The 18,132-nt window shown below is 42.3% G+C and overlaps 1 protein-coding gene across 1 annotated transcript; it reads right to left on the bottom strand.

Moving 5' to 3' along the window:
- Positions 1-17,776, bottom strand: LOC104914218 (dedicator of cytokinesis protein 5-like). The gene is made up of 14 exons (XM_010723064.3): positions 17,667-17,776; positions 16,783-16,886; positions 15,027-15,168; positions 12,629-12,710; positions 12,339-12,423; positions 11,631-11,717; positions 11,322-11,498; positions 9,484-9,567; positions 8,638-8,775; positions 8,371-8,537; positions 7,715-7,892; positions 5,240-5,378; positions 4,058-4,173; positions 1-1,934 (listed from the first exon to the last, which is right to left on the bottom strand). The coding sequence occupies exons 2-14, from the start codon at positions 16,855-16,857 to the stop codon at positions 1,833-1,835; spliced, it is 1,572 nt and encodes a 523-aa protein (XP_010721366.1). The 5' UTR covers positions 16,858-16,886; positions 17,667-17,776; the 3' UTR covers positions 1-1,832.
- Positions 17,777-18,132: the final 356 nt, after the last annotated feature.

The raw sequence follows: 18,132 nt of genomic DNA on the forward strand, positions 1-18,132 counted from the left end.
AAAAAAAAGAAACAAGCCACAGCAAAACAAAACAAAAAAATGGTACCTTTGAGCAACATCCCCAGCAGGGATTTAAATGCATCTCCATAAATTACACCCAATAATCAGGAGCTTAATGACAGTGACAGGTAACAAGCAGTATTGTTTGCTGGATGAAATAAATGTGGCACCAAGTGGCAGTGACAACTCTGGGGGGATATATAAGAAATAATTATGCTGCTTGAAAAGATAACAGTGATGTTCCTCACAAGCAATGAGTTCCGAAATGGGGAGTTTAGGAAGATCCTGATCCACACAGCAAGAAAAGGCTGCTGAAGCTCTTGCTGGGATGATCTAGATAATTCTGTGGTAGAACAGTGCTGAAATGCACGCTGCAAGACAACTTTCTGTTGAACTTCCTTCCAGCTTAAGTACTGCACAAAGCCCATCTGGTCCATATGGAGTAAAGATATTTGTGCTCTATCTTTGGTCACTATAGAGCTGAGGAAAGGCAGGAATTTTAAAAGGTTAAAACCCAAGATCAGGACATTTTTCTTCTTCAGAATAAATAAAATGAAAAAACTTGTTGACATCCTGAGAGAGCAGGAAATAAATAACTAAGAGAGAATAATTAAGCAGATTAATAACATACTTATAAATAACATAATTATCTTGTTCTCCAAAGGAAAAAAAAGCTGCAGAGCTGGAATAATCCAAGCAACAGGAAGCACGGTGGTTGATTGTCAAGTCTTCCACAAGTCCCAGATCCAAGTGGTTCCTTCAAGTCTAGTGGCTGTGAACAACTCAGACCAAGGGAGGCTACAAAACAAAGTGCAAGTACTGCCCTAAATGGGGACGGGGAGAGGGAGGATGATGTTTATTTCTATTTGTAAGGATCTAGCCAGCCAAAGTGTTACAGTACACACTCCATCCTCCCCAAGTTGCTGGTATCAATACAGTGCTGGTATCAACACAACCTCTATCCATTCCAAGACATTCACAGGAGAAAAGTCACTTTCTACGCCCTATTTGAAAAGCATAAAGATGAAGTCTTTGTCCCAGGTGCAAAACAAAGTAGCAACACAACAAAGGAAGGGATATCAGCTGCTCTGTAGTGTTAAAACCAGAACCAACAGTGAAACTATAATTAAGTACTGGCAAACCTAAACTCTCCATTGGGAGTGAGCAACTGCCACTACTTGAGCAGAGACGTGTAAGGCAGAACGTCTGCACTTCATCTTCAATACATGTGATGAGTAGCAGAAAAGAGGTTTCTTATCCTGCTAACAGTGCTCAGGTCTCTGCCTGCAATCACGAATCTTAGGAGACCACACATCACACACCAACACCTGACACTGCACGGCTGCAATCCGTCTCACTTCATGCAAATCAGGACTTGACTACAGCGACAGGAGGAGGGATTTGTGCTTTAGCATAAAGCTGGAATGAACCCACGTGAAAATACTGCAGAACACGTCTCATACTGGTGTGGCTTACCTCAGTTAAGCCCTGGTTTCAAATCACTACTGTGATAGTTTCACATTAGGAACGAGCTGCTGAAATTGCATCAGTGAAAAAAATTCAGGATAGACAAGGCTAATATAAGAATTCCAGTAGGCTGACTTCTTCCCTTCTGTGATTAGTGTCTCATTAGTGGAAAAATAAATCAGAGGTTGGGAATATAGTTACACTCAGAGTTCCTTTTGCTATTTCCCAGGGAGAACTTCAATGGAAGTGAATGGAATGGCAACTGAGATCACTAGTCTTTAGGATAGAAAACCCCAGCACATCAGTGAAGAGAAAGCAGCCATCTCTCTTCAGGTACTTGCTGTTAGACAAGCAAGTAATAATCCTCACTGCAATCCTTGCTCTGACGAGAGGACACTGGATTTTCTGGTTTTTGGGGGTGGAGGGGGAGGTTTGGATTCACGTCTGCTGGGCAGTGGTGGAGCAACCTGAGAAGATAAAACGAAGACACACGGGAAAAACAAACCATTACCAGGCAAGTAAAGACATTTGGCTTGACCAAACAGAAACAAAGCAAAAACTCCTGTTCTTCCTGATTGTTCTTTCAGGATCACATCCCTGAATTCATCCTTTCAGTTCTTCGTGCAATCAATGAGAGGGGCAAAGAAGGACACATCCCCCAGAGATAATAAAACAGATGTGTTTTAGTTGTTAGAGAAATCTTTAGTGGTAAATATGCTTTGCTTGCTTCCGATCCACAGCCTGATTGAGTCAGTTATTTGCCCAGTGTCCCAAGTTTTATCAGTAAAATGGAAATAAATCCATTTCTTGGGGTTTCAGGATTCAACCATTTTTATCTTGCTGGCTTGACCTCCTGGTGAACTGCACCACACACCAAAGGGATGTAAAATGCTTCCAAATCAGAAAGGTGCAACTAACTCCATAAACAGAAAGAACAGAAAGTTCTGCTAAAAAAAGCCACACAATTCCTGCCCAACACATGGGGTTGTGGAATTCTTGTTGTTCTTGCACAAAACCACACTAAATGGGTCTTTTGAAGTTGGCTCTTTGCTTGTTTCAAGGCACATCCTGGAAACACATGAAAAATGAAGGCCAGGTGAAGAAGAAACTCACGTGGTTCACTTCTTGTTTAGCTGAAACCACCAAGATTTCATGACTATTTTAACCAAATAAGGACACACTCAACTTTACATCAACAGCAAAAGGAGTAAAACGCCTCAGAAAACACTTCTACGATCTCTCTTTACAGCCCTTCAAATTCATCCCATTTGGCTATAAGCCAAGGTCAACGTTGTGAGCCAGAGCATGTTAGTAATTAGTTTTCTTACAAGACTCAAGGGAAGGGGGCTCTTTCATTAATCCTCTTGAACCAGCAACTCCCACAGCATCCCCAGGGCTGCCACATTTCCGCCATCCACACCACCTACATCAGTTACAGTGCCCCTTCTGAGAAAAACAGTCTACTTGCAAATGTAGGTCTGAGCAGAAAACATCCCACTTATCCCACATGTCAAGACTTGATGCCATTGTCAGTGTGAAATAAATGATCAACTGCTGCACTGTCTTTCTGTGATGTGGAAGTAACGTATTTGGGAAGTGTCATCACTCTTCAAATTCACTATTTTTGGTGAAAATCCGTATCTTGTTACTTAGGTACTCCACAATTGTAAATAGCACTGGGAAAGACATTGCTGTCACAGCTCCAAAAGGAACTGTGCTGCACAGTGGTAAGCAACTACTTTCATATCAGAAGCAGCAACATTTCAGGGGCTGGTGAAATGATTTTGACACAACTGATGTCTCCAACGCTGATTATCTGACATTTTTGCCTGGCTGAGGCATTTTACTCAAGGTTGAAGCTCTGAGTTCCAGATAAGTTGCTTTTCTACGATAAACAACCTTCCCAAGATGGGATGTTTCTCTTCGAAGACCTAAGAATGCCATAAATAAGAAACTAAAAGGACAGACATCCCTGAGATGAGGCACAAATCCAGAACAGGAACCAATCAGAAGAGATTAAGTGCCCTTGTGCCAATTATGGATGAAGCAAGGAGTGGGATACCTCCCCAAACAGCCACAGAAGAGCCCCACACAAGAGCAGAAGACTCAACTATGCTATGTAACCTTGTTCTTACATAACCCTTTGAATATTTAACAGGTGTGAGTTATGCATTAGGAAGGCATATAGCGAAAACATTTTGACTACTAACAGAAACCGGTGCAAAGATTTGGGGTGCTGGACTTATTCTGTGCAGGGCACAAGGTGGAATATTTCCACAAATCCATCTCCGGCAGCATGTAAACCAGATTACTGTACTATTCTACATGTTGATCATATTTTGGAAAATCTTCCCTGCCCCACCCCACACAGTTTGCCTAATCAAGGACAGCACAGTCACCACTTGAAAATGGGGCTGCATTTGACAGCGCTCTCTCAAAACTTCTTATTCTTCTGTGGTTTCAGGGGGTGAACCAGTAAAACGACTAGACAAGTTCCAAGCAGCACCATCTGAGAAGCAGCTTGGCAAATTCCACTGGTGTCTTTCTCAAATGCTGCCTTCCAGAGAAATGTCAGCTCTCATTTCCTTACCTCCACAGAGTTCCTCGGGTTGCTATTCTCATAGGGTTTGCTCTTGGGAGGAGGTGGGGGTGGGGTGCTCTGCAGGCAAGCAGCTGGCAATCCATCCGACTGCAATGAGGGAAAACCTAGAAGAAGAGTAAGACAAGACATTAAAGTAGGAGGAAAAGGAGTGGGAAAATGAATTGACCATGTATTTGTTCTAGCAGCCAAATCTGAAAAGAGACGTCAACGCAGAATCAAAGTTTTATCTCCCTCAAGTTCAAAATGCCCCAAAGAATTCTGTCTCCATCAAATGAATCTAAGCTTATGTGAAAAATGCATGCCTGAGAGAACAGAAAATTGAATCCATTATCACATCTGCAATGTTCGCTGGGGTTTCCTTTCAGCCAGGACCTCAACCTGAGAATTCACTTTGATTTTAACTCCAGTTGATGGGGTAGATAAGTACTGAAACTTCAGAAGAATTCTTGGGAAGCTGTCCTGCTACTAATGGCAATTAGAACTGCTTGCTATGAGGTTTTGTATTCCTTTCACAGATCTCTCTTTTAGTATTACTTCTACATTTGTTTGTATTCCTGGTTCTCTCCTCCCTACTCCCTTACCCCAATATTTTTGTTTTAAACCTCCCATACAGGTTTTATGCTCTTCACTTTGTTATTCAGAAACATTGGATTCTGAATTTATATCCAGGTAAGAAGAAGATCCTACATATCACTTTCTATCAATTTAAGAAACAGAGCAGTAGTAGAGTGAGAAACTTCACACCAAGAACAGCAAGGAAACCAGGAGTGGTGAGAATACAGCTGCATTTTTACCTTGGCCATTTATTCATATGTTGCTTCAGAATTAATGACACAGCCTAGCGGAGGTTTGTTAATTCTTCAAGATAAACTCTTCCTTCAAGTGTAACATTACCTAGGTGAGTGCTCAAGCTGCAGAGCATTATCTCCTTTAAAATGTTTAACAAAGCCTGCAGGGTTGTGCTATTCAGCCAGAAACCTGCTCAGAACCCAAACAAAGTGACCAAGCAGCATCGATGCAATTCCCTTCAGTGGATTCACTGCAGGTGTTCCAACAGTGTGTTTTGTTATCATCCCACTTGATTTACTTCCCTCCTTCCCTTCCCAGTGAGGTGACCTCAGCAAAGTTACGTTAACCCATACTGCTCAACTGCTGTATTGCAGAACTTACTGTGGGTTCTTGGGGTTTTGGGAGTGATGGGTGGTGGGCTGAGAGGCGTTGACTGCTGGAGAGAAGAACTCTGAAGCAAAGTCAGCCTGTTGTCTCCTAACTGAAGACTCTTTGGCCTTTGAGCTTTTCCTGACGTGCTCTGCTTAAAACAAAGAGTAAACAAAGCCTTTAGGAGTCAGCAAAGTTGCTGCACACATATCAGATCATCAGACCTGTCACAAAGGCACCAAGATGCTCCAGGAGAGCTGTGTGTAAGAGAGAAAGGTGCATTCAGGTGAAACCACAACTCTGGCTAAGCCATCTCAAAAGGCATCCACTGTGCTCCTGTGACACGTTCAGAATTCTCTGGGACCTCAGGAAACGGGTAGCAATATTAAACAGTTTTTAATGACATCAATATATACAGTAAAAAAGGAAGATGCCAGGGAAGGAAACCTACGGCCAGTTTAAAGAGGAGCTGGCACCCAGCATCTTTGAGGACCTCTTCCCAAAGCCTCGACCAGCTGACTGTTAAATGGCTGTAATGACATCTACGTACTGCTGCCAAGGGGTAAACTGAGCCACTCCAACTGTCACAAGTGCTACAGCTGTGCAGGGGTCCTTAGGTGGACAACCCAACACCACACTCAGCTTGGTGGTAACTGCAGTGATAGGTGGTGCTTTGGCCAGGTCGACTCAGAGTGCCTCCAATTAGCAAACCTGCCTCCTCACAGTGCTGTTAATTAAAAGTGTCAGTAAGACAAGAGACATCAAAAGCTTCATTCGGCCATCAGAGTTCCACCTCAATCCCCATGCCCAGGTTTCCTAACAGCACTGCATGCCTGAACACAGAGGCAGCCAAAAGGACTTTCCAGCCAAGTAGACAAAGGCGAAATTTATTCTTTCTGAACATGGACCGGAGAGTCCTGAACATATCCAAACCTCTTTAAGTATTATTTATTGCTTTACAGAGAAGGCTGTGATGCTTACATACGTAATTAAACTCACTGAACTCCTGGAGATCAATTCTCACTGAGCAATTCTCACTGCACATTAAGGAGTGCACATTGGTGTGCAGTGAATATAAAACGAACAGAGCCCAAAGCTGCTGGACATACAGTAAGCCTTTGGTTCCCTCTGGCTTTCTGGCTCCCACACAGCTTATTCAAGAGCTGCATAAAATCACTCTGCCTGATTCCTGTGCTGCACAACGCAGACATGGAACAAACCAGCTATTAAAAAAAGCTTTCTGTATACTTTGCAACGTTCCTCAGCATGAGTATAACCCTTAACTGCTCATATACTTCTGTAAGCTTATCACACCTGCAACATGTCCTCAGAGAGATGGTGGGAAGGGTGGGTGGGTGTTCTGGTTTGCATCTCTCAGCTCTCTGCAAAGCAAAGTCTTGCACACACTTGCCTTACTGTCCCAGGGAACCGGTCAATAATACAGGCTTTCTGCCAGAAACTTTCCATCTAGCTTTACTTAATGAAGCAATCAGCAGCTGACCTCACAGTTTGTGGGTTAAACCCATTTAATTCAACAGCACCATTTCCAAAGGCAGAGGGCCAGGCCTCCTGAATCACTAATATTTACAATCCCAGATTTTCCTATCAACACCAAATGGCAAGATTCTAGAACTACACTTCCCCTTTTCAGAAATATCCTGGCAGCATCGCTCAGATTTGATGAGAATTTCTCAGTCTATAGCAACATAACCCATTCCTGCTAGATCCAGCTGAGGCCTGGTCAAGAAAAGGGAATCAGAGGAGCTGATGGGTTTTTATTATTTATACGACTTGTGTTGTGTCAAATCACTATCACTGAGCCACCAGCTTAAATACTAACACGTCTCATTATTGCATACTCTCTGACAGTGCAACGCAGCCTTAGCTATAGGGGTGTAATTCTCTTTTATTCTTCTTTTGCAAAAACCTTTCTCACAGAATAAACACTCCTGCTCTCATGCAGGAGGTCTGGAGCACAGTGCAGACTTGGAAAACCTGTTTCTCAAAGTGCCAAGCTAATGACCTAACTAGCATACCATCTTTTTTCATCTCCCAAAAGAACCAAACTGATGCAGTACATTTGATTTGTGCAGTGATGCTGACTGACAGCAGCTGAACATCTGGCTTGCCAGCTGCATTTTTGTGTGGGCTAGCAATATCTGCTTGCTCCAATACAAACAGAACAATTCTACACAGCTCTGAGTGTATTGGAGTCCTCCATCTCCTAGAAGAAATGAGAGAATTGAGATGAAACATCAGTGTCTCATGCTTCCAGTTTTTGTACTTTAAGTCAAACTGCAGATTGGTCTGTGACACAAATATTCCAAATAAAAAGGCAGGAATTACTCAGATGACCAAGCTTTTGGTATTTGAACCCCTCCCATTATTTAATGAAATTCCCAATGACAAACATGGCTGAAAGGAATGGAAACACAAATCTCCTGCTGGGATTTTATTACTGCTGTTCTTCTCTTGTTGTTGCATTACCATTTTGGAAGTCAGTTCCATTTCTGGCTCCTTCTCCACGATAACTTGAGACTTGCTGATACTCCATTCCTTCCGCTTCAGTTTGCAAATCCTGTTATCACCATCTTCTTTCACGGGCAGTTCTTCAGCTCTGGAAGCTGTTGATATTCTTCTCTCCAAGAGAGGCTCCAGGATTGATCTTCAGCCCACCCCAAAGGAGTGAAAGAACAAAATATTACTCCATCATCAGACATTCCATGTTCTGTCAAAAATCCATTCTCTCTTATTTTGCGGAACAGATTACCATGAAAAACTGAACTAGGGCCATGGAATTTTCAGCGAAATTTGTTCTTCTCAGTTGCTTGAGCAATTTTGACTATTCTTTTTTTAAAGATAGAGTGCGATCCACTGGCAGAGGGAGCCAGACAGGCATTTTATGATTAAACCTGCCGTTCATTTTAAGAGTAACTAATTCATAGAATTAGACAGAACGGCCTGGGTTAGAAGGGACCCCAACAATCACCAAGTTCCAGCCCCCCAGCCACAGGCAGGGCCACCAACCTCCAGATCTGCTACTAGACCAGGTTTTTCTAATTACGTTAGGCAAATCTCATCTTTTGAAAGAAACAAACCCGTTCTAGCAAAGGCATATCTCTACCCAAAGGCTGACTACTCACCCATCTGAACCCGGCCTGGAGGAAGTGCTATCAGATGACGTGGAAGATGTAGAGACCACAGAAGAGGCCACAGATGTGACAGAGAGCCGTCTCAGCGTGGAAGACATGATGTAGGGCAACACGACAGAGCCGGACCTGCTTGGTTTCCTTTCGGTCAGGGAGGGAGGCTGCAGAGAAACACATCCATGACAAATCACACAATGTGAATTCAGAAGCTGTATGGGCAGAGTCGTGTTTCTTCGAGGCAAAACATCAGACTTTGCTTACCAAAGTTATTACACCGTACTGCTTCTCCACCTTCTTCTTCAGCTCTTTGAAGCAGGCTGTCAGTCTTTCGTGCAGAGGCTTCAGCTGCTCTGTCAGCTTCTCGCCATGGATTCTTATTCCCTCTGCTAACAATGGCATCTGAGAGCAGGAGCAACATAAAGATATGAAAGGGCAAATCTGATCTCCTGCAAGGAATCTTCTATGCATGTCATACAGATACAAGCAAAGGACTTGAATCAGTATGTTTTAAGTTTGCAGAGGAGAAAAAAGCAATCAAAGTATTCAGTTACTGACTCATAACTTGTGATACTACAATAACCTGACATCTGTTTGAGTTGTGTGTGTATTACCAAGAAATACGAACCCTGTCTACACCAATGGTTCCCTCTTCCACACTCAGATTCCATATTCTGCTTTGGGAAACATGGCACGTTAAACATTCAGGCATCACAGCTCAGCTTCCAGAGCTGTGTGACTGTGAAGCAGCTTCACCTGCACTCTGCTGGATCAGAGGTATACACAAACTGGTCTGTGGGGCCATTTACAGATCTGCAAATTTAGGGCAATTTTTCATTGCTATGCAGATGAAAACAGACAACTTTCAATGGTCAGGCTGAGAAAACATTAGGCCTAATGACTTCAGGAAAAGTTAACATGTTTTGTAAGTGTACATGCAACATTCTAGGCCACAATTTTAGAATATGACTACTCTTAAAATAAAAATCAATTCTACACATATAGAGATTGCTCTCAGAGTATCCAGTTGCATTTTCTCCCTCCAAAAACGATGCTGGAAAAACACCTGCACTCATACATAGCACATCTCTATCTTTGCCAAGGTGATACCTGTAGAGCAATCAATTGCTTAAGCAGTTCAATTTTATCTTGATCTTCAGGATGCTCTTGAAGATATTTCTCTGTGAAAAAGGCCTGAAACAAAGGGAGAAGATGATTTAGACATGATGCTGTTTGCAAAGCCAGCTTTTCAATGAAGATTTCATTATATTGTCAGTGAAAACTGTAAGTTACAAAACTCCCTTCTGCTGGTATTGGCTTGAATAATCAAAGCTACATTACTTGTCACCCAAACACGAGTAGCAGAATCAGTCTCAGTGTGTTCTCACCTTGTTTTCAGCACTCAATGACCTACAGTACACAAAGATATGCAAAGAACTGGAGTCTCAGGAAGGTGAACAGAACAGTGTTCCCTATGGATTCCTTGAGATCTAACCTTTAAATCCTGAAGTACAACACTTTCATATGGGTTTTGCTACAAAGAGACAGTAGAAATAAGACTGCTGAGATTCTGACTCGCAGTTTAGCACCCTTAGTCCACACTTCCCATGTATCTGCCTTCAGACCAACTGAATTTGGCAATGGTTTAAAAGCTGAACAAAAACATACAGACTTCCCTCGACTGAAATGCTAAAATTGTGCCAACTCACCCCATGTGCTGCAGAGCATCGCACTGAGATGTATCACAATTCCCAGTCAGAAGAATTTCATTTTTCTTTTCCTAGATAAAATCCTTTATAATTTTCCACTTGGTTTCCAAACACGCTCTCTGATCTATTTCAGCCTTTGCATGTGTTTCTAAGTTCTGCACTCCATTAACTGGACTGCATGCACAAGTGTTTGCAGGGCTAGAGGTAGGATTCGGCGTAGGATGTCAAGAGGAGGTGAGCCACGAAGGGATGGCTGGGTAAGTCCCAATGGATTTTTCTTGAAAGTGTTTAATTATTGCAAGGAGGCACATGTTAAAAATGCAGACTTTGGCTTTTGGCTACGATGAAACAATTAAAACTTTTTAGCCGCCCACAAAAGCCGAATGTTCTGCAGTGATCTCTAGTTGAAATAGGAAAATGTGAACCAGAAATGAGTATTTCCAGATGTGGTTACAGATACTTTGTGTTTCCTAGTTTTAACTGCTTTCCCACTTTCGTAATTCTAAACTTTATGTCAACCTTAATTCGTGAAATGGGAGGATTCAGGGCCAAATTCACCACTGGTGAAGCATGCAGCTCTAGTTATACCCCAGATATTTCAGATCCTCTCCTATTCAACTTTTTCACTTCATTTTGTGTGACTGCAACACATTTGAGAGGAATTAAACATCTTTTAACACCATCCATTCAGTTCAGTGAAATAAGCAACGCATTTCTTGCTCGGGAGATCATAGCTAAATATTGGGAATAAACAGCTTAAGTTAACGTCGCAGAAGGAAGGAACTCACACCATGTCAACTGAATAACTGAATAAACATGGATGAGAAACATTCCCTCTCTTTTTTCTTCTTTTTCCCCCTGAAATACGTGCTCTTTTCTGCAACACTGTAATGAGAGATGATTTGCTGGACAGAAAAATCTTCACTTACCTTTCCATTCTGTATTAATGGACAAATGTTATCTATTTGGCTTCTATTTCTTGCACTGCTCGTTGGGCTAAGCACCTCACCACGCTCCCACAAGGCAGGGCCACATTATCACCACCAATGTAAATATGGCCTCAAAGAGGAGGCCTACTCCTTAACTCTGTGGCAGTGCACACCACTAAAACTTAACACTGAAACACTCAACACTACATCTGAGTAACTGCTGAAAACTCAACCTTGATGTCCCACGCTTCAATCCAGACCTCCAACACTGAGGAAGTCACACTGAGCTACCAATAAATGTGAAAAAGACCTTTTCATAGTTGGTGTATCCCCCCATGACCGCCGGGTCCACGATCCCATTGAGGAGCATGGAGAGAGGATGCACAGGAAGGCTCCGGTCCCAGACATGCTGTTGGACAATGTTGCTGATTTTCTCATTGGTGAGCTCCATCGTTTCTATGGCGTTCTCCAATGGGCTGATCTCTTCCTGGGAGAAAGTAGGAGAAGACAAATTATTGGTGTGCCCTACCATTGGTGGAACAGATAGCCCTGAGTCTGGAAAGACTTCATCCCACGAAAGATCACAGAGGGTGAAAAACAACCTATGTGCAGAACTCACCGTTGAAACCTGTCTGACTTCAAACCACTTGAGGATGCCTGGAAACGAATACGCTGTCGTGTAGGTTGTCCTTTCTATCCACATAGTCTGGAAGGAAAAAATTACAAGATCTAACGAAAACATTGGTCTTGCAATTCAATCCTCTTCTGCACTACAGCATGGAACGTGGGCTTCCAGCACTAAGCTGGCAAGATTTACACAATAACATTCATTTTCACTGAGTGGGGTTTTGGCAAGAAATGGTATCAACACAGGCAGCAGAAGGCAGTTGTCTTCCACATAAACCACTACTAGAGACACGATTATGGTACATTTAGCCAGAGTCGAATGCAATATGCCCAACCACTACATGTGAGCCAGAGAATGCCTCACAGACAGCAAGGAAATATGCTATTAACCTACACCCAAGGCTCACTCTCCACTGCACAGCTTAAAAGTTGGCCTGAAGTTGATCCTTCATAGTCAAATGTTGGCCTCTTTAAGGACAGCTGCATCACCCACAGGCAATAGCAGGCACCAGCAGACACCAGACCACACTCTGTAGAATGTTATGGTTAAAAAACACAGTAGTTGTGGATCCCACATCAAGGACTTGAGCACAGGTATAGAATACCTCAGTATATCACATTATCTTTGCATTCACATATCTTTGTTTTCACATACAGCACAGACAACTGAGGCAGCTGGCACTAAAACTGAAGGACTCACAGCAAATTCGTTCTCTGGGTCCTTTTCTCCTTTTCTGAATGGTCGTGAGTGTGTGAACTGCTGCACCTCGTTTGCTCTGTAGTAGCTACAAAGAAGCAGAGACATTAGTGAGTTTTCTCATCACCCATCTTCCTTACATCACTATTCTTCTGTTGCCCCTCAAAAATAATTAAGTTTAGACTGGAACAGGATACAAATTCACATGAGACAAACAGACACTCCATCTCAGTGTAGTGACTACACTGAGAAAAATACAGAGGACGTGTTGAGAGAAAAGGAAAAGAAATTACTTTAGGATCTGCTCAGGAACAGGTTTGTCCTTATAATTAGGTGGCAGGTTCATCACAGGCTTCACTATAAAGCACTGCACATCTGAGATGCTACAGTTAAGGATGAAAAACTACAAATTCTTTTGGGAAAAGAGAATGGGGGAGAAAAGTGCCCTTTCTGTTTTCATCAAACATCAGATTTCTCAATAATTCCCTATGCTCTTGTCACGTTTGAAGAGAAATACTTAGTGTTGATCAGTGATAACAGAAATCACATTGCTTGTTGTGGTCAGTATGCTACGCATGAACTAAAAGTCCTGAAAAAGATAAGGGCTAAATGAATGCTTCCAACTAGATAAATTCCCCTGGTGAAATGCATGGGAAGCCTGGGTGCTAAAGATTTCTACCTCAGGGACAGGAGGACAGGATTCTGTACAAGGTTCTGTAATGCATGCATCCATCTCCTCCCTCTACCTGCCCAGTTATCTGTCAGATTCTTCCAGGACAGTGCAAATGCTGCCCATGCAATTCCTAGATCAATAAAGCGACTTGTTTTTAACCAATGAACACCTATGCCATCTTCATCTTCCACATCTGAGAACCTTAACAGAAATTCAAGACAAATTAGTAACAGAATCCCCAAGCACAATGTTATTCCTGCAATATTCAGTTTTAAGGACTGCACTGAAGGCTTTATGTAAGTAAAAATCTGTATGGAAAAGTGAAGTACAGACAGTTTGGCTCACATTAATAGAGCATTCCTGCCAATCCTACTCTGAAGAGGCAATGTTTTACTGGTGGATAGGGTAGCCCCTTACATCCTTTATTCCACCATGGATATTTCTATACGGTATTCTGAAAGCAAAGGCAAGGTCATTCTGCCCGCTTTGAAGAGCCAGCTGGATATTTGCCAACCTGACCAAAACCACACAGCTACAGTCGATCAAGCACTGAGCCCAAGCTAATATTCTCCTTCTCTCAGGAGAGCTTATTAGCTTGGGCTTTGTGCCATTGCTAAGCATTCTATACAGCTTCTAGCTCCAAAATGGTGGAAGAGTGGCCAGTTTGTGTGTGCAGGCATTCCCTGAGATGGTGAACAGCTTAATTAGCTCCAGTACACTGTTATGAAACAACCAAAGGAAGCACAGGGCATTATATCATACAAGTGCAGGGAAATAGATTACAAGCAAAAGTTAAAAAGAGCCCAAGACCAAGGAGGTTTCCAGCATAAAACCAAACAAACATGAAATTAAAACAAACTACAGAACCTTCAAGCCCTGCCTAATATAACAGTGATTTGGGCACTCAAACCTCTCATCTTTTCAGATGGTGTTTGTAAAGTCCGAGAAGGACCTGTACCACATCCAAGCTATGCAGCTGCTCCCCTTTATAATGGGGCTATGCCAAAGACCCGGAACCAAACACCCCCAAACTTTTGGGAGAGTTCAGATCTGGATCCAAATCTTGCAGTTCAGGTTCATCTCGAGCCAAAACCATTAGAACAAACACAAACAGATGCAAAGGAAGTAGCTGAAACAAAGCAACAACAGAGAAGGCATTTTTTGATACCAAGTTTGGTCTTGAATGAATTTTAATTTCCTATGTGGATTGAGTGCTTGGCAGGCTTAGTGCAAGGGAAGCATCTGGTATCACTGCTTGAGTTGCGCCTTTGTACACAGACTTTTAAGGCAAAGTAGACCATCAGATTCTCTAGCCTGGCCTGTACAACACAGGCCAGCAGCCTAGCAGCTTGGTGTTCACTAACATGTGTCTTCCAGGAGCATTTCTGACACAGACTAGAAGTTACAAACAGAAGAGTTTGAAGCATCTTCACTCAATTGCATTTGGGCAAGCTCAGAAGAGAAAGATCTTATGCCTAGCAAGCACTCTGTCCAACCAGCACAAAGGAGTAAGAAAAAGGAGGGCTGCTCACCCAACAGCTTTCATCAGAATAAAGAAATCATTTCATGTTTCTTACAAAGCGATTTATAGGAGGAAAAAAAACAAACAACAGGCATTTCATAAAAGCTAGTGAACTGCAAGCAAGAAGACAGCATAGCTCCCTCCTCCCACCTTCACTGCCTGTAATTTATGTCTTCCACCTGGACGTACCAAGTGGATCACACACACAGCAGTCAGCACTACTTGCTTGAGAGAAGGGTACAAGAAATCCTTCTCTGCAACATACAAAGCCCTCACTCCAACAGCAACTCATTTAATTCTCACAGCGCCAAGTCATCTCCCTGTCTAAGCTGACCACTACAGTTCTGGATCATCTTATTTTCATGCACTGTGTCTGTTCCAAGGTTCTCCTGGAATACTAAATCCCTTGCTTACTGATCCGTTGTTTAGTAATTCCATAATTCCAGGAAGGAGACAGATCTTGAGCGTGTCAAAGCATTTTAGAACCAAAAGATACACTGTTTAGGAGAAGATTTGATCTCCTCTCCTGGAGGGGCAGTGCTGGTCATCTTCTCAGCACTAGGAAACTGGGTGAGGAGCTTCAGGTTGAAGTCTTCCCTCCGTTCATACTCCTTGCCACGGTAGATAAAAATTTTGTTCTGTGGGCAGCAGAAAAAAAGCACAGAATTAACATCAAAAGCACTGAGAAAGAGCTTTCCAAACACGCATCAAGAAGTGACAGAGGTCTATATGAAAGATTTTCTCCTAGTTTAACAGTAGGAAATTATGAGAGAATAAACACAGGTTAAACTGACAACACAGCAGCTCACAGGAGCAAGGCACTGCATTGGCATCCTCATATTTGCCTAGAAAGTCAATATTCCACACACCAGTGTTATGGAACATGCTCATGCTCTCTAGCAATTCTGCTTTATCCCACTTGCTTTGAAGTGCTGCATATTTTCCAGAATGTATATTGGACACGATTGCCATTGGTAAGCCACAACACCTATAGCTCACCACAGACAGTGCTGCTGTTCCAGGCTTGTTCCATTTATCCACCAGGAGGTTTCAACAGTGTGTTTGACTGATGGACAGAGATTGCCCCACTGACAGCAACTGCGTGTTCATTCATTCAGATATGCTTGGGCACACGACATAACATGTTTTATGGAGTGCACATCTCCCTCCATGCCTCAAGTCACACTTGCAGGCTTGTTATCAGACAGCAAAACATCTTTGGGGTGCCCTACACGGACAGCAAAGACACAGGAACTGATTTTAAAGGGTAGAACTCAGCAGTAGGATTATCTATCCATCCTTAGCAAAAGCCATTGTGTGATTGCCATCTTCTGGTACGAGCCAACTGAAGGACCTCTCTGTGACTTCTACACCTGGTTCTCTCCAGCTACCCCAAACAAAACGACCAGCCATGAAAGTTCTGTACTTAAAAGAAGTCCACAGCACATTTTTCTTCATACTGGCCACCAAGCAGAGGTGGTTTGTGAAAGAACTGGATTCAAAAACATGACCTAAAGACAAAAGCTTTACTATGCCATCCAGTTCCACAGTTCTATGTTAACATACACACACACACATATATATATATATATATATTTTTTTTTTAAATAAAACTAGGCTTTGATTTAAGGACAGCAGCTTCAAACAACTCCAGGTTGGAAATGTAAATGTTCTCTGATTTTAAATAATAGTTGGGAAAATGTTCCAGTATGCTGCACCCTGCCCATCTGACTCACTTTGGCTGGGTTCTCCTGTTACGGTTAGCACACTTCCAGCAGTGCTCAGCAGCAAACAGGAAGCATCTCTGCATTTTAATTCCTCTGCGTGGGACCCACACTCTCACTAATGTGCTTGAGCAATGCAATGAGCCCTGTCCTTAAAATAAAGTTCAGACTAAAAAGAGATGGGCAAGCTCTTTACAAGCTGCACCTTTTCTAACAGCAACAATAATTCTGAAGTATTTATAGGGTACTAATACCAAAGGTAGATTCTGTTTAAGCTCATATGTAAACACAACAGCGATCTAACAGACCCAACTGCACTACAGTAACTTTAATAAAGCAGTTAATACCAAAAAAATCAGACTAACTTGTCTTTTTTTCTATGCTGAACAGTTTTGAAATACTTCAGGGATTCCTATCTCTCAGTAGCATTCAAAGGACAAAAAGAGTTTGGCATCTGAATCTCCCCGGGGGAGTTCTGGATTTTAGGGTACCCACAACTCCAGATGTTGAGTTCTGAACAACTCTTACCCGGAGGAAGGAGGGGAAACCCTGACCGTAGTATCCAACTGCAAAGTACTCTGGTTGAGGTCTCATTGCCTTCATAATATTTTCATAAAAAGTAGCTCGTTTTTCTGAAAAAGAAAAGTCAGCATTTTCACTCCGGAGTGCCCAATGACATTGCCAGACTGCAGCTCACATTCCCAGTGACAAGAGCTGATCTATCAGTTCTCCCCTCCAGAACACTTTCTACCATTTCTTTTTCCTTACAGACAATATTTATCCATTTACTTGGTTAAATATTTGGTCTGCCTGGGCCAGAATCAACTCCATCTCCCAGTCTGCAGAACAATGCCATGTTTTTTGGGATTCCAGAAGGATACTTGAAATCTTTCACCAGTGCAACACAAATTAAAAGTAAACATATTCCAAAGCTGAGCAGACACAAATGGCGACAAATGTCAGAGAACTGGCAGAAATAATATTGGGCAGATGATTCTCGTATGAAAGGACATAAAGACCATCTGGTTACATTCTTATCAATTAAAAAAAGTCATTCAGAACCAGGGCCATTCTATAGGTCTGCATTGATGCACAGCAATTTTACAGCAGGAATGAAAAAGTGATGAATTTATGGAGCCTGATAACACGCTATGCAAATGTTAGCTTATTTGATTAACATTAAGGATGCTAAACGTCTTCACACAATATCGTCATGCTAATTGCAAGGTCAAAACCTCATACTCTTAAAGACAGAAAAAAGTTAAGAAAACATTCTTAAATAGCCCCTCTGGTTTTGGAAAGGTCAATATGTTGGTTTGTTCTTAACATAATCCTACCTGGGGCTTATCTTGCTCAATGATATTAATTTAAGCAATTAGCAGCCTGCAAAAAATAGAGAGAAAAGTCCTTACCAAGACATTACTGAGTCCTTCGTAATCGAAAACCTTGTTTTCATACATGTCAGCCAACTCTTTGCTTAGCTGAATGGCTTTTTCCCACATCTCCAAGGAAGATGAAGGGAGGGAAGTAGGGGAAGAAGAGCACAAAGAAAAGATTCAGTTAAAAGCATTCACCACCACAGGCAGGTCACAGAAAAATTCAGCTGATTTTAATTCACACAGCAGTTTAATGCACTGCCAATGTTCTCTTCGACTCCACATTGTACGTTTTTTGCCAATGATTGTCATAATCACACAGCTTTTCACATTTGTCAATCAGTAAATTAGAGAAGCCCAGGTGTTCTCCTCCTGCACTGCATCATCCCATTCACCAGGCATCCCTGGGTCTGTCTCGTTTAGACTTCATAGAACCATCCAGCCAAAAGGCAACTAACACAAGTTTGGTATCAGCCAGATAAAACATATTTATTGCAATGCA

This window comes from Meleagris gallopavo, chromosome 24, assembly GCF_000146605.3.
Source record: "Meleagris gallopavo isolate NT-WF06-2002-E0010 breed Aviagen turkey brand Nicholas breeding stock chromosome 24, Turkey_5.1, whole genome shotgun sequence".
NCBI lineage: Eukaryota > Metazoa > Chordata > Aves > Galliformes > Phasianidae > Meleagris > Meleagris gallopavo.